At 40.6% G+C, this 16,104-nt stretch overlaps 1 protein-coding gene across 3 annotated transcripts in view; it reads right to left on the minus strand.

Moving 5' to 3' along the window:
- Nucleotides 1–64: 64 nt before the first annotated feature.
- The window catches only part of LIN28B (lin-28 homolog B), a 99,495-nt gene continuing 83,455 nt past the window's right edge, over nt 65–16,104 (minus strand). For all 3 annotated transcript variants that reach the window (XM_039728293.1, XM_039728304.1, XM_039728284.1), the window contains one exon: nt 65–5,076. In XM_039728293.1, coding sequence (XP_039584227.1) covers nt 4,707–5,076 — 370 coding nt within the window. In that variant the 3' untranslated portion in view covers nt 65–4,706. The remainder of the gene's footprint in view (nt 5,077–16,104) is intronic.

Genomic DNA, 16,104 nt, shown 5'->3' on the forward strand with positions numbered 1-16,104 from the left:
TTCTTTTAAACCTCACAATATCCATGACTGACAGGAAAAAAAACCACATTAGGCATGAAATGAGGATATAAAATACATGATATGTAGAAAGGCAATCAGTGCTTTAGTCCCTCAAGACAGTAAACAGGTGAAATGACCTTCAAAACTTCAACTCAAGGCTTTTTTCTTACAACATAAAATTCAAGTGATTTTTCTTTTATTTCACCTTGTAAACAACATACAAGTCAAAATGGACAATGAGGTAATCTATACTACAGAAGATAATTTAAAAACACTAGATAAGACACAGTATTAAAGACATATAGAAATCAGTGTTCACTTTGGTCTCTAGTATGGTTATTGTTATTATTATCACAAGCAACACATACTAGTTAAAGCCAGTCTGGTGATGTTTGCCAGACAGTTGTTGCTTAACTTAGTAATCCAAGAGGTAGTCAAAACCATTGCCATTTGTAAAGATATTCATACATTTGGTTCAACAACAATGGTAGCAAATACCTTGCTTTCAACATTCTCAGAAAAATACTGCCACAGCTGCTGATACACAGCTCTGGTTTATACAAAAAAGAAAGAAGTGTGTGTTCATAGATCAACCTCTTGTTATCAGTCAACAGTTGTAACAGGGGTAACACAACCACTGGATCTTAAAGAGGCTGTTGATAAAACTAAGCAAAATAAGATCGATGCATTTAACAAGGCTCTTCTTGTTTCTAAAACAATACTCAAATCTCATTAAGACTTCTAGGAAATTAAAATCAGTGCATCTGCACATGTACACATCTTCCCAATTACTTTTATATCTAGCACAGGGGAATACATATATATTTTAATGATAAACATTTCTTACAGATAAATTAATTAAATTAAATTTAAGACTCCATGCGATTTCCCATGTTCTTTTATAATTCTTCTTACAAAGAATGGTACAAGATCTATAAGCACTTTTTTAAAATGGGGTTCTATTAACAAAACTAAGTTAGCAGGAACTCCAGGATAACACTGGTGCAGAATAAAATGGCTGAAAAAGGTGGCCTGCAACGGGAAGAGGTAGGATCCAAATGTGGTGTTTGGCACTCCCTGAAAGCTGACTAAAGGCAAAATACTGCAAATGGTATTACAATGCCAGATTTACCATTAACTGCAGCAAAACGTTATTTGGCTCTTCCTCCAAATACAAGTCTTCCTCATGGCCTATCTTTTGTAGCGTGTAATTAAATATCGTGACCTCTCCTTGGGGAAGAGTAAAAAATATCTCACAATGTCCCTTACAATTAAATCATATTGAGCATTTTGGGGCAGAGGAAGGGGAGGGAGGGAGATTCTTGCTTCAGGTTTAACCTTATCTGTACTATTGTTAGGAGAAAAATACATCTGTCTGAGCAGATATTTGAACTCTTTCTACTCAAACGAGTTTTATTGTGGAGCGCTCTGGCAAGGACAGGCTGGTGAATAGGGGGAAATCTAGCCTGAGCGAATGCTGCCGAATATTAATTTTGTCCTTAGGCATAAAGGAAGAATCCCAAACTCAGTCTGTGCCTCCTCCTTTAAAAGGTTCTTTGCTTATTTGGAGCAGCCAACTGAAGGAGTATAACTAGATTTTTTTCCTACTTCAGCCCAGTGCTAAGTAGTTACCTGCTGCAGCTTATGCTGCTATATGTTTAACTTAGGCATGTAAGGTTTTGTCTCTTCTGGAGCTGTATTTATTCCCGTGAACAATGCCCATAATCCTTTGGACAGAAAAATAAAAACTTTCAAAGAAATGTTTGGAAAGGTCTCATAATTTCAAATGGATGCTTCATCTTAAACAAGTATTTACCATAATATCTGCAGTGGTGAACTAACAGTCACATATTTAGTACAGATAAAAAGTATGTACCATAGATCAACAGCCACCTTTAAGGCCACAGCAGCACAAAGGTGTGTTCATGCAGTAGATATGAGGTAGCCTTTTGCTGTAAACAGAATAATAATTTTATTGTCACCTATGTAAACAAAGTGGGCTTGATGCTTTTGTGTTTTTATTCTTCCCCCTCAACCCCCATCCCCCATCCCTCCCCTCCCAGAAAAGCCAAGCACCACTAACTCCGACTGGAAGTCAGTGGGAGCTGTGGTTGCCCAGCATCTCTGAAAACTCAGACCCTGTGAATGTAAAGACACAAATGCTCACATAAGCAACCAGTACATAATACCACTTCATCATTTCACAGGAACTTATAATACAAAACGCTGAGATCTGATTATCAGAAACGTAGGTCTATGTCAACTCAGAGGTAGTTACTAATATCAGTACATAATACTTATACAGAGACAAAAAGGTCTAAGACTATTTGGTTTGTTCTGAGTAAGCAGGTCTGTAGACTATTCTGTAAAGAAAAAACATTACATGGTATATTCCCTGAGCAAAGTTCTTTGTCCTGAGTATGTTATGTAACAGTGATAACATTCTAATATATAAAAATAAAACCTTAAGCTTTCAACAATAAGATAGGGTTTGGTATGTGCTCTTAGCAGTTCAGTCTGACTTTGGTGCGCGCAGTGATTTCAAACAGCACCAATACAAATCCACGTGTTGAAAACATTTCCTTATCTCAGCTCTGAACTTCTTACATATAAACAGGGAATGACCAGTTTTCAAATCCACAGTTGCCTATTTCTATAAGGAACTTTGGTTTAAATTTTCAAAGTGACCTAAGTTTTGCATCTTTGCTGTTTAACCTGGTTTTTACACCGGCTAGAAGGTTAAGCATGCCACTTTGATTTGTCTACATAATTTAAATAAGTTTACTATCCTTACGTAAGGCAAGGACGTTCTCTATAGATATATCACATTCAATATCGTCAAAGGTAAGCTTTGCATTAGCATTACTGAGAACTTCAGTACAAACCTTGAGATTCTTGCAAACACTGGCAAGGAATTCACACAAAATAATTCTCTCGAAATTGTGCCCTTCACTGAGGGGTTTGATGACTACCTGTTCACTGAAGCAGCAGCAGCACCAGTAAAAGTCTCATCTGGCAGGACAAGTGGGAAGGGGAAAGGCCACGCACTGAGCCAGCTGCATACCTGTTGTAACCATCGGCTGCAGAGGAGTTACCACGGTAAGGCTTTGGCTCGCTGTAGCCTTTCATGCAGGCTGTTTCTTTAGTTTGATTATCCGAGCTTAAACCTACCCGACACTTTCAAGCTTTAACAGCCTGTGTTTATTGCCAATGTTAAGGATTATACAGGTTTCTCTAATTAACTTACATCCACAATGGGATTTGTCAGAGTACGTTATCTTACGTATGACTTGGTAATTCAAAAGTTACAAATGGAAAGCGACTTGAAGTTTTGATAGGCTCCGACTCCATTAACCCCGAGCAAGGCCTGCAGCCCAGGGAGTCTCACTCTGAGGCCACCAATCTTCCTCCTCTTCCACACTGAAGTGTGTGGTCCTAGGGCACTCTGGACCAAGGCTGGTCAGCTGCAGCCCCCAGTTCACAAGAAGCAGATGATGCCCAGGGCTTCTGGCAAGTCTGCAGGTCCCTTAACTCAGGCTGGTCTGCACCCACGCTGTATCATCATCTAGGGAGGCCAGCTGAGCAACCCCAAGTGCCCATCAACCTTCAGTCTCAGGAAACTATTCAGCCCAGGATCTCGTTAGCTTTGCATTTTGTTTTCTTTAAAACCCAAACAGACAACAACAACAAAAATCCCTAGGGAGTTCTCTCAACAGGAAATTTCAACAGGAAATAAGGGGGAAGACCCTTCAAATTGAGGGACACTACTTGGGACCAAGAGAAATTGCTGCTGCTGCGGCTACTACTGCCACCAAGGTACCCTAAATGTTCACAGTATACAAATGGCTGTCAGGATGCCATCCTGACACCACTCAAAGGGTCTGTTTGGTAACAACTTACATACACATTCTCCCCTACACAACAGACATCTAAATTACAGTTACAATCATATTAATTTAACAAAACGTTTTGAGAAACCATCACAGAAACTACACATTCATTGTCTTTTCTGGAGCTTTAAACTCCTCACCCACAAAGGGTGGTGGCAATGAGAGTCGTCTAGAGTCATGAAACTGCCCTGCACTGACATGGGGAGGGGTTTTGATACTTTGTGGAGATGAAAAAGGAACTAATTCAAATGGATGGTACGGGGGATGTCTTAGTATCTTTAGTACCATATGGCAGCTTTAAAATATGAAAGTATCCTTTGGTTCACAAGAGACGTAACAGTCTTGATCTCAGTTCTTTGTGTGGTTGATCAGGTTTGGTTTGTTTCTGAGTGAAATTGCAGAAAATTAGGTTTTCTTGTTTGCTTTCTGAACACGTTTGGAAACAGGTTTAGGAATGAGTTCAGGAACATTGGGTACTGTGACTTTTGCTCCACAGTAATGCCTGGTGGGATCTGGAGAATGGTCTGATGGAAAAATATATATTTATAGATATGTACACATACACACACACGCATGCACACTCACACATACACACAGAAAGTAAAACATAATGCACCCTGCTCAAATGTATTTTGTTTGGAGTGATTTGTCTATCAAAGAAAAAAAACCAAAAAACACAAAACAACAAAACATTCACAGTTCCTCAACAGTAGTTAAAATTCCAGGTCAGCTACTGAAAATGAATTATTTCCCCTGTACTTGCATGAGGTAGACATCCCAAGAGGGTAAAGAAAACGGAACATTATGAAAAATGCATTAAGTTTTTTTCCTTTTCTGAACGGAAGGCCCCTTTCTGTTTGGTTCTTCAGGCGACACAGACAACTTACTCGACGACACTTCCTGCGGTGACCTGCCCGAGCGCTCCGACATCTCCGACCTGCCTTCCTGAGAGTACGATGGAGACGAGAAGCCGTGCGTTCCTCCCCCTTCTCTCAGGAAGGCAGAAGTGGAAGGCTGCGGTTCGGCTTCGTGTCTTCCCTGAGAACTAGTGGGCTGCTGCGAGACAGTTTTATGGGGGCAGTTTGCCACCATGTGCATGATGCTCTGACAGTAATGGCACTTCTTTGGCTGCGGAGGTAGACTACATTCTTTAGCGTGGTGGTCGAGGCCGCCACAGTTGTAGCATCTGAAACCAAACAGAGGCAGAGATGGAGTTATGCAAGGCAGCGTCCAGCGGGAAGGTTTCTCGCGGGCCCGGGCCCGGCCCCACTAGAGGGCACCCGATCTCCAGCCATCGCCTTCCCGGTGTCCCTGCGAGCCCCGGCACCCGCGTCCCGCTGTCCCGAGCGGAGATGCTCCGGCTCGGCCGCTCCCGGAACCAGGGCCCGAGGGACGCGGTGCTCGCAGCCAGGGAAACGCAAGCCCGAGGAGGGGCGCGGTGCCCGCCACCAGCCAGGACCGGCTCCATCCCAGGGCCCGGCTCTGCCCAGGGCCCGGCACCGCCCAGGGCCCGGCTCTGTCCCAGGCTCTGGCACTGCCCAGGGCCCGGCACTGCCCAGGCCCCGGCACCTCCGCTCCTGTGGCTCAGCCCAGGCACGGCGGGCCAAGGCTCCAGGCCAGTGGGGACAGAGGGTCTGTAATGGCACTTAAGAGGTTGATTCAAAATAAACTCTGCAAAGGCCCGGCAAGAGTCGTGAATCTGTGTTTGTGCGTTTCCTCTCCGAACTCCCAGCCCTGCACGTGGCTGTGGCGGCGGGCGGGAGCCGAGGGGTGCAGAGAGGCCCCTCCAGCCGCACGGACACGGCTTCTCCCACACTTCTCAGAAATGGCTGCAGCCCACAAAACCTCTTCTATGTAACCTTGTTAGCCAGGGGAGTCCTGAAGAACTCTCCAGCAATTCCTTACTGAATCCTTTGTAACACACACCAGGAACACCAGTTATTGGATTACATTATTCTAGCATACGATACAAAGAAATAATTACACGCCTTTGGCATGGTGACCTTATGTGCACCACTGAGTTTTCAACTTTGGCTTCTTTTGTATGGTTTCTGTTTCTTTGTTTTATAAAACTTGTGATGAATGCATAGACATTTCATTTCTAATAATCAAACATTACTGGAAAGAACTAAACCTCTATATTTTGTTTTGTTTTGTTTCCCTTAGCCACCAACTAATTAAAAGCAATTACTTCACAAATACTTAGGTCTGTGGAGTCAACTTAAGGATTAAAAAAAAGACTATAACTATGAACAAAATGCTGCAATGTGCTCTGGATCAAGCCCACATAAAGATATGTTACATTTTCAGATTCCTGAAAAGTAACAAAGCATCGTTTGACTATTTCACCTAGTAATTAGTAGTCCCTACTAGTTTATACAGTATCAAGAAGTTTAATCCAAGCACATACAGCCAGAGTCTCACCTACTGAATTTGCTTTGCCTTGCAAAGAAATGCTATTGATGAAATCTGTGTAATTAAAAAAAAACCTGCAAATATCAACATTCGTAATTCCACTCCAAGAAACAATCCCTGGCACCTCCCACTACTCATCTCTTCATCACTAGTAGCAAGATACCAACCATATCTTCATTTCCACAGACAAATGAAGAAACAGCACAAGTTGTTCATGGCATGCTGCATGCCATCATGTACTACAAGACTGACCAATAACTTAAAGAAGTTAAATAATGAACAGAACTTCATTGTCCTTTCAGAAATTATTGTGATTTATTGTTGTATCTTCCCTAAAAATGAGTAAGAAGAAGCCAAGCCCAGTACAATGAACTCTGCACGTTTACAACAACTGCAATAACATATTTTAGGTTCCATTTTGATGCCACCAGTGCACTGATGTTTGATGTGATTTTTCAGTGGAATTTGAAGACTATGCTTACACTACTCTGTCTGCATATACTACAGACTAACCCATGAAGACAAACACAGCCTAACAAAGCTTCCCTTGAATCACAAAGAAAATAACATGTACCAGCCCCATTATCACTTAGTATTGATTTCCCTAGTACAGGAAGGGAAATGACATACTAAGTACTTTGTAAAATCCAAACATCCTGATCTAAGACCAAAGCATCAAGTTTTTTCTCCTATGGTTAAAAAAAAAAAATTTCAAGTTATTAAACATTATCACTCTGACTACTTTTTGCCAAATCATTGTAGGTATTTTCAAATTAGTGACTCTCACTTGGCAGTGTGTTCAGCATTCAGTCTTCCTAATTGAATAGCTGTGTTTCCACCACAAGCTTTCTAAACACCTTCTGAAAAAAGTAGTAAGGAAATAAGCTTTGCAATTAGAGAAATGAAATGACAGCAGCAAGCAAAAATCTTTTAGTGTTTTACTTTCTCCCCTTCCAATAAATACATCTAAGGACTCACAGATATGGTACTGATTGTAATTTAGGTTATATTAGAGAATGATTTTTATTATTACCTTTTCCATCAGTTTCTAGCAGTGTACTTGTTCCTGGGATAAATGCATTGTAACATAGTATAGGATAGGAGTGTGCAGACATTCTGGAAATGGTGTTTTTTATCTCAGTTCAGAATGAAATTTTATGGCTGTGAATGCATCAGCACATTTATTTTCTCCCTTAATATCACATCTGTTTAGAACAGTCCAAGAAAAAGAAAAAAAGTTTGAAAGTAGGCTAAAGGGCTGCAATAGCCATGGACAAATCAATTTAATCAGTCACTGTGGTATGCTCTGTGTTATCCAATTCAGTGGACCATTTCACCTCACCAGTCGGCCAAGAACCTGCTGTCAGGGCTCCTGCTTCCACTCAAGCAGCCTCTCTCACCCTTTGGACATACACTCAATCAATACATCCTATTTGCAAAATATTGTAATTCCTTGCATCTATTTAAATTTTCACTGAAATTCTGTCACTGTAAAAGAAAAATTCTATTAGAAGCAGTTATGATTAAACTCTGATTTGTTTTTTTGGGGATGTTTTTTGTTACCAATCAATTCAAGCATTTGGATAAAGTGTCACATTAGAGTATATATGTGCCAGCGAGGGTGTGCCTGAAATTACAGAGGAGGGTGATATTTATTCAGTTCTTTTAACTATTAATTCATTCCTTGTCAATCACTCTTACCAGGAGAACAGATCACACCTTGCTCTGAAAATGCCTTCCCTTTTCAAGGGATTTATCCCAAAATGGAAGTGGTCAGCCACCTCAGAGCTCACAATGACAGCATGGCATCATCCCGAGGCATTAAGGTATGGCATTAACCCTTTGTTCCCGAGCGTTTCAGCCCTCTGCTCCTCTCTGCTGCGTGTACTCATGTTACAACATCATGAAAGCCGAGAGCACGATGTGCACATGGGAGCTCACACATTCACATCTCCACCTACATACATATACAGAACAATACACAAGCTGACTCCTGCCATGAAAACTGACCAATTCTCCTTCCACTGTGCTCTCAGAAACTCCAGATTAGTGCAACCATAGCACGTATCTCTTCTCTTCCTAAGCACCACGGAAAGAATGTATGTTAGTTTAAACACAAGTTTATATGTAAATTCTACCGTGAGATGAATAAAACACAAAAAGCCCTTAAACGTGCAATTATAATAGAATCAGCACTTACAAAGAACAAAAGTAAGAAGGATTTGTTAAAATAGGATTGTCTTTCTCACAGTAGGCTTCCATGATTTGCTAGCTAGCTTCAGGCTCAAAAATATAAAGAGATGGCAATTATCCTAACGGGAAATCCTTTCTTCTCTACAGCACTGACAGGAAGGTGAATCAGGGTGATTTTTTAATATAAAAAAGATGAACATCTTAACAGAGGAACACCTTGAGGAACTTGTCTAGCATTATCTTTCAATACTCTCACAAAAACGGAAACAATAACACATACTAATGAAGAAAGAGGAGCATATAGCAAGGTTAAGAAAACCTCCTAAATTCTCCTTCACTATGGATTTGTGATTGCATAAAACTGTACATACTAAAGGAAACATGAAGAAGCAGAAGTGTACAGATTCCAACATAAAATATGCTGTATTAATTGCAAAAAGCTGATGACTGAAATTGATTAGAAGCCCTCAATTTCACAACCAAATAATACCACCTAGTCTTTAGCCTTTTTTCCTTGTTCCAGCAATCAGATACTCCTACTCAGGAAGCACACCCCAGCCCTAAACTTTTTAAAACAACAACACCCTTGCATTGCAAATACATTTTCCACAGTAACAACTCAGATGGGTTAAGCAGCAGCTAGGTAGAGCAAACACAACTGCTTGCTTCTTAGAGCTGTTTTATAATATCATTTAGATGATAATCCAATACATATGACAAGTGGAGAAAAATATGTGTAATCCCAGACTATTATCTGTTGAGAGAAAAAACTGTAAAATTACCCTAGTGGCTGACTTGGGGGAGGGGAGGCAGGGTATAAGGGGTTAACATCTAACAGGGATAGGAAAGGGAGGGAAGGGGATATAGTCGGAGGAAGACTAAAATAATTCACCAGGACATACCCCACACCAATTCCTCTTTTGTTATTCCTTTCTGAATGCTATCAGACTACAAAAAAAATGATTCTTGGCTGACAATACTCCATCTTGCAACATTAATGCCTTGAAAAACGGCACGGAATTCTAGCAGCGTGTGCACATGAGATGCAGTTACAGCACACAGAATGCAACTGTGCAGTTAAAGCACAAAGGAAATGTTTAAAATCACTAAATGTGCTGTTCTTTTCAGCCATTACTTTCACAACATACCTAAAGAAAGGAAGATGGAAGGCAGCAGATCACTTCAATTATTCTATTTTGTAAATGGCTGTAAAGGGAATTTAAACTATCCATGATCTAACAGAAAAATGGGTCTTAGACATAACTAAGATTTCCTCTGTTTAAGGCTTCAGTGACTTGTCTTGAAAATATGGCCACGAAATACTGCAAAGGGATGCTTCTTTCTGCCTGGATGTGACACTTAAAAAAGCTCAAGGTGCTTGCTCAGGCACCACCTGGGACAAGTGAGAAAGACCTCCAACACCTCAGCAGGTGTTGGAGGATCCTCAGAAAGGATCTTCTGGACTATCGAGGATCTGCTAATTTCAAGTTGTCTTTGTTGCACCTTGAAAAGCCAAGTTGGATGGGGCTCTGAGCAACCTGGTCTAGTGGAAGGTGTCCCTGCCCATGGCAGGGGAGGTTGGAACTAGATGGTCTTTAAGGCTCCTTTCAACCCAAAGCATTTTGAGGAGCTAATGAGACACAAAGAAGATGAGTGGAATGTACACTCTACTTGTGCCTTCTGACAGGGAAATGGATGGGATGTTTCTGCTTACACGTGCATTGCTGGGGTTGACACCATTCTGGTTATCAACCTTTAATTCTTAAGCTGCAGCTGAATACAGGAGAGAATACAGCTAACTTTGAGAACACTCTAAACAGGTATTTGAATTAAAAGTAGTGAATATTGAAATACTACTGAAATAATAATTACGGTCAAGTGATAGCTGAATGCAGGAGAGAATACAGCTGACTTTGAAAACACTCTAAACAGGTATTTGAAATAAAGTAGTGAATATTGAAATACTACTGAAATAATAATTACGGTCAAGTGAAATTATCTTGTTAAATAAACTAGAGAAAGGAATATTTACAATCTTCATCAGAGCATTTATGGCTTGTCCATCAAACAGGCTTACAATGAGGGAGAAAACCTCACTAGCACCCTCATCTAACAATCCATGGGGAAAAAAGCCAGTTTAATTTTGAAGCTGTAAGTATTTTTAATCAAGAATGTTGTAAAACAGCATATTATCAATGCAAAAATGGCACACATTTAGGTTTGTGCTGGTCCTGTGAGTATTTGCTACCCTGAACTTCTCGTTCATGCAAAACATTGTGCAGAGGCAACATGCTGGGAAAGTTAATTGCAGGCTGGCATTCTTCAGTGAAATTCAGTTAGAAAATTTCCTGTGCTTTACTAGCTTTTTGAGATATTTAACTGAAATATAATTAAAAAAAAATATAACCTCTTGAAGAAAAAAAAAAAGATGAAATACAATAAAGGTGCTCACCCATCTATTTGTCCTGTGAATCCTACAACTCATGATAATGTACCAGAGATCCAAGATTTTCAATTTTGTGAGAAAAACAAGGCCCCTCCATTTTTTTAAGCTTGCCTTCTTTCATTTTACAGATAGCCCTATCACACTGACACAAACCGGCGCTGTCTGCAAGGCTTCCAATAACACAGGGTGGAATATTGATGATGTTTACTCTTGTTACAAATAAATAAATAAAAATGCTCTGTTGTAAACTCATCAGATCGACTAGTATTCTGTGGTTAGTTCTAAATCAATCTATTTCCCCCAGTGTATCACAGAAGTAATATCAATAGGTTACGGTCTTTTGTTGCTCGGGTTTCCCCTCCCCCTTCCCCCCAACAAAGAAGCTGACAAACAACGTGGGGCATTTGCCTGATAAATCAAGCCTGTCAGGATACAATTTAACTTAAGTTCATGAGGAAATAAAATTGTTTACAATTTTACTGGAAGGTGATGGGGTTTGTTTTGGTTTTTTTTTACAAGCAAGAGCAACAATGAAACAGAAAGGTGGTTCAAAAAGCACAAAATGCAGCTTTTTCTCCACAAAAATGGAAAGGACTACGGAGACAGCAGATCTTAAAAAAATAACTTCAACTACCTTGTTTCCATTCTTCCTTTCCAGGAACCCTTATCTCTGCTATCCACTCAGCTCCCTTTATAGGCATGGAGGAAAATTATTTTTCACACGATCACACAAAAATCCTTAAGAAATGCATCCTCATGGAGGAATGATTTGGATGCATTTTCATTTATTACAACAAAAGGGTTTTCTGTATATTGAGAGCTAAAAAGTCCTGAAATAATAATTTACAAAGTGAAGTTTTGTTTCTAAATAACATGAAAGATGGTTTTGCTCCTATAGTATCAATATAGCATGGAAAAAATGTGTAGATTTTAATGGCTTTAATCCATCCAGATAAAGCAGATACAAAATCAGTGATGGTTTAAGGAAGTTGTGTTTTAAACAGTCATATATCACGCATTTCAAACATTAAATGATTTCAAGTAAGTCTACTACTGTTAATCTTTTTGCACTATGAAACCACACACATAAATACTCCCAACCACAAATTTCCCTTGTAAGCTTTAATTTCTGTGGGAATAAGAAAAGAAACCAGTTTTTCAACAAGAACAGCTGTGTATTCAGTAATTTGTTTAAAAGCAAGTATTTTCCACAGTTCCTGCTGGTGGAAAGGCTGCCTGGGCTCTCCTGTGTGTGTACCCACGTCTGCAGCGCTGTGCCAGAGCCAGCTGGGGTGCCGCACTGGGGTGGCCAGAGCTGAGCAGACCTCGGCTGCCTGTGCCTGAAAGCACTGCTCCGTGCCCCTGTTTACAGAAGCCTAGCTCGGTAACACTAGAAGCCTTTCAGAGAGGTGGCTTGAGCCTCCTGGCCATGTGGATAAGGATGCACGCTGCATAAAACCGGCTCAACTCTTTCTGGGTCAGTGAGGTGCTGGTCATGAGCTAAGAGGCATGCCTGACCTTATCTGCCTCTCAGCAGAGCTGGTTCCAGGGTTTCCACACCCACTGATCAGTTAATCCACAGATGAGATAAAAAGGCAGCAGGTAACTGGGAATCAGTTGTTAAAAATTGCTTTTTCAATTTTGTTCCTTATTTCATCAGTAACATTAGCAGCAAATACAACAAATACAGCAAATGCAAGTGACGCCAACTCACAACAGCAGCAAACAGCAAATGGCATCCTGGGCAGTAGGCTGGAGCACTGAAGCAAGCCGCAGTAGAGAAAGAGGAGGAAAAAGGTTGTTCTGGAAGTTCATAACCTATTCTTTCTTCCCAAATACCAGTTTAGAGTGGTATGACTTTAGGTACCTCATAAAAATCTGTTTTACACACAAAGTTTCAGAAATATCTGGTGGCAGGAGTATGGACTGACTTAGATGCTAGCCTTGAAATGGCTTCTCCTATTACATACACCGAGTTAGATGGCTTGCATGAAAACAGGCTTCACAAGAGTTCAGGATTGCAGGATTTAACCAGCAGATCACGTTTTCATTTCATTCTTCAGAAGCAAAGGGTGCTTACTGTCTCTATGACACACTCTATACAAGGAGACCACGCCAGCTCACTCTGTAGGGGTTCTTTCCAGAGCTCATGGCACTGATAAAGTCATGTCATATGAATCACATGGAGGGTTTCCAATCCCAAAAGTGGAACAAAAGGGCATCAAACATGGTGCTTGGTTTTGCTTGAAATAGCACCTGTAAGTTCACACATTCAATAGCCACCAGAACAATTAAATAATTCAGATGCTCTATAGCCACACTTTAATGGTAAGGAAAATCTGCATCATTCTGATTTCACTGGCTGAGAAAGGAAGCACTCCCCTTATTCACTTTTCTGAACTTGCATCTTAAGGTGTCTAAAATGGAATAGCTTCATATATTGACATTATTATTAAATGGCTAGGCAGAGCATTTTCTGTAACATTTTTAAGAGGCTTTCAGTATCTTGAAGAAAAAAAAAATATTTTGCAACTTTCACATTAAAATGTGGAAGCAACAGTAAAGCGTGAAAAGAGGATTTCAGCTGCAACAGGATTAAGCCATATATGTTAAAGCTTTTAATTCCCACCTGAGGCAGGTATTCTTGTTGTCTCACACTGCCTGATCCCTGAGCTTTAAAAGAGAAATAATGCCATTTTCTACTGTTCTGCCCTGTATCACCACTAGATTTATCCTCATTGTTAATTCTCACCATTAATTGTGTACATAAGAATATAAAGCAATTTATGCAAGTAAAAATTATTGTTAATTTAGAATTTGGTGTTTTCTTTTTCCTTGTTTTGCCTCAGGATGGCAAATCTCATGCACATGTTTAATACTTATATCTCTGAATTTTGTTAATTCTGTGTACAGTTAAATATAATGGAACATAAATAGTTTCCCTATATGTGGTAAACTAGATCACTTTATCCTCTTGGTTGGGATTATGTAGATTAAGTGATATCACTGCAGTAAAATTATAACAATGAAGTTAATAAAAGTTTTTTTAAATATTGCTAGTTCCCAGAAACAGAGCATCTTAATGGTTTTAGTTCTGACCTCAGTCAAAATGGTGTAGATCCAGAGCAATTCTGATGACTTATTTTCTGTTATCTTTAATAATGTAACACAGAAAATTTCCCACTGTGTATGAATTCTGAAAAGTCACACAGCAGCAGCCAAGGCTGGTTGCAGAGGTCAGACTGGTACAAGCTGTGAGGCCACGGAGCAATGCTGGCTGAAGCTCCTTCGTTCCACCTGTAAATCTGTGTTGGCTGGTTGATGTAACATTTGAAAGCAGAACACAGCATAAATCACAAAGAACACCAAAGAATTGTGGCAAGAGTAGAGGAGTGATGTGTCTTCTGTCCATTTTTGCTCAGCCTTTCAGCCTAAGAAAGAATGAATGATCTCAAAATTAAGGACATTTAAAGGCAAAGGATCAGCTTTTCTGGCAAGACTGATGAACTCTGAATTAGGAGATAAAATAGGAACCCTACACTTAAATAAAATGTTTGAAAGCAAAGAACAATTCAGATAAGAGCACCCCAGTTGTGATCATGGCAGGGGAAGAACAGATTACAAACTGGACATCGAGTAAAGCTGCCACAGGAAAACACAGCGGATATACTCACTGAACACAGCACAACCAACTTCTTGTAGTTTTGATCAGAAATTCACACCCAAGCCACAACTTCAACTATGAAAGCCTTGAATTTACAATTTTGAAAGCAGTCACAAACCAGAGGAGTTTTTTAATCAGAGAGTGATTAATGCCAGCATCATGTCTGTGTTTTAACAATTCATTTATACTGTGAAACAGCCCTCCAGTTATCCAGTAGCACTCACTGTGCAAGGCAGGAACACTACATTAAGAGTGGAAGTGCATGGAGGCAGACAGGATAACATATTGTAATGCAAGCCCAAAAGTTGCTAGTGATAAATCAAGACCACTGGTTGGGGTGGAAGAAGGCATGTGTGTCTCTGCAATCACTTAGTGAAGTGTGCAAAGGCCACAGGAAAGAATTGGGGAATGGTTACAAAGGGATTGGATACAAGTTCTTCCAATTTGGAAGGAAAATCTTGACCTCCAGTAAAATAGAGGATTACTCAGTTATGCTGGCAGCCTGTCTGCTCTCCTCAGATCCCAGGTTCTGGGGCACGTTAAGAAGACACAGAAAGGTGACCGTGACATACTGCAGGGGCTAGGAATGGAACATATAACGTGTCAAATCCACAGGACTTCATTAGCCCTGACTGAAACTCAGTTTCTTCCCGCTTTAATGATTATTTACCATACTACTACAAGGTTATGGAGACAATTCTTACTATTCATTGAGCTGTTAATTATTCTACTGATAGATCTACTGCAGGAAAAATTGAGAGTATCCTTCTGCCACAAGACCTTAAAATATCATAGTTGAGGCAGCAGATTTGAACTCACAGCTAGACAGCAAACCAAATTAATTCTTTTTTTCATTCTGGATATGCACGCAGTGCTTGAGGAAGGAGGGAGCTCATTGGCAGTGTGAGGGAGCACAGCTTCTCAGCATCAAGCTGAGCAGGGCCCGTCCCATCCCATCAGGGTCCTCCAGTGGCAGTGTCCTTTCTCACAGCTGCTCCTGAGGGGTGGCACGTGGGTGCCACCGTCCTTAGTGAGCACAGTAACAAATTGGGCGTCGGTGTTGGATAGCTGTATCACCGCACCATTGGAAAAACCAAACTACCAATCTTAGGAGCTGCTTTGTAGCTGAACTCTTCCCCTTGTGCACCCGATGGAATCCCAGAGCCTCCATCACTGCCTGTCCTTGTCAGGTACAGGTATCTTGTGCTGTTTCCATTGCTGGGTGTAATGCTCTTGCAGCTGGTCACTGACCCTAGCTCCCCAGAGAGTGAAGATGAGAAACCCAGGTGTCTTACCCACAACCTACTAATCCTCCTCCAAAAGGCTGAACAACCACCTGAAGATTACAGCAACCTCCTGATGGGGCGAAGATTTGCATCCAAACTTGTCTTTCATACTGGGGGAGGTATGTGCTGAACTGGGGACCTTTTGAGTAGGTTAGAAGTGTGCTTGCTGGCTTGGGCCATACAAGTGAAGAGCAGAACTCAGAAGCCAAC

This window comes from Passer montanus, unplaced genomic scaffold (genome assembly GCF_014805655.1).
Source record: "Passer montanus isolate IOZ18808 unplaced genomic scaffold, ASM1480565v1 scaffold11, whole genome shotgun sequence".
Lineage (NCBI taxonomy): Eukaryota > Metazoa > Chordata > Aves > Passeriformes > Passeridae > Passer > Passer montanus.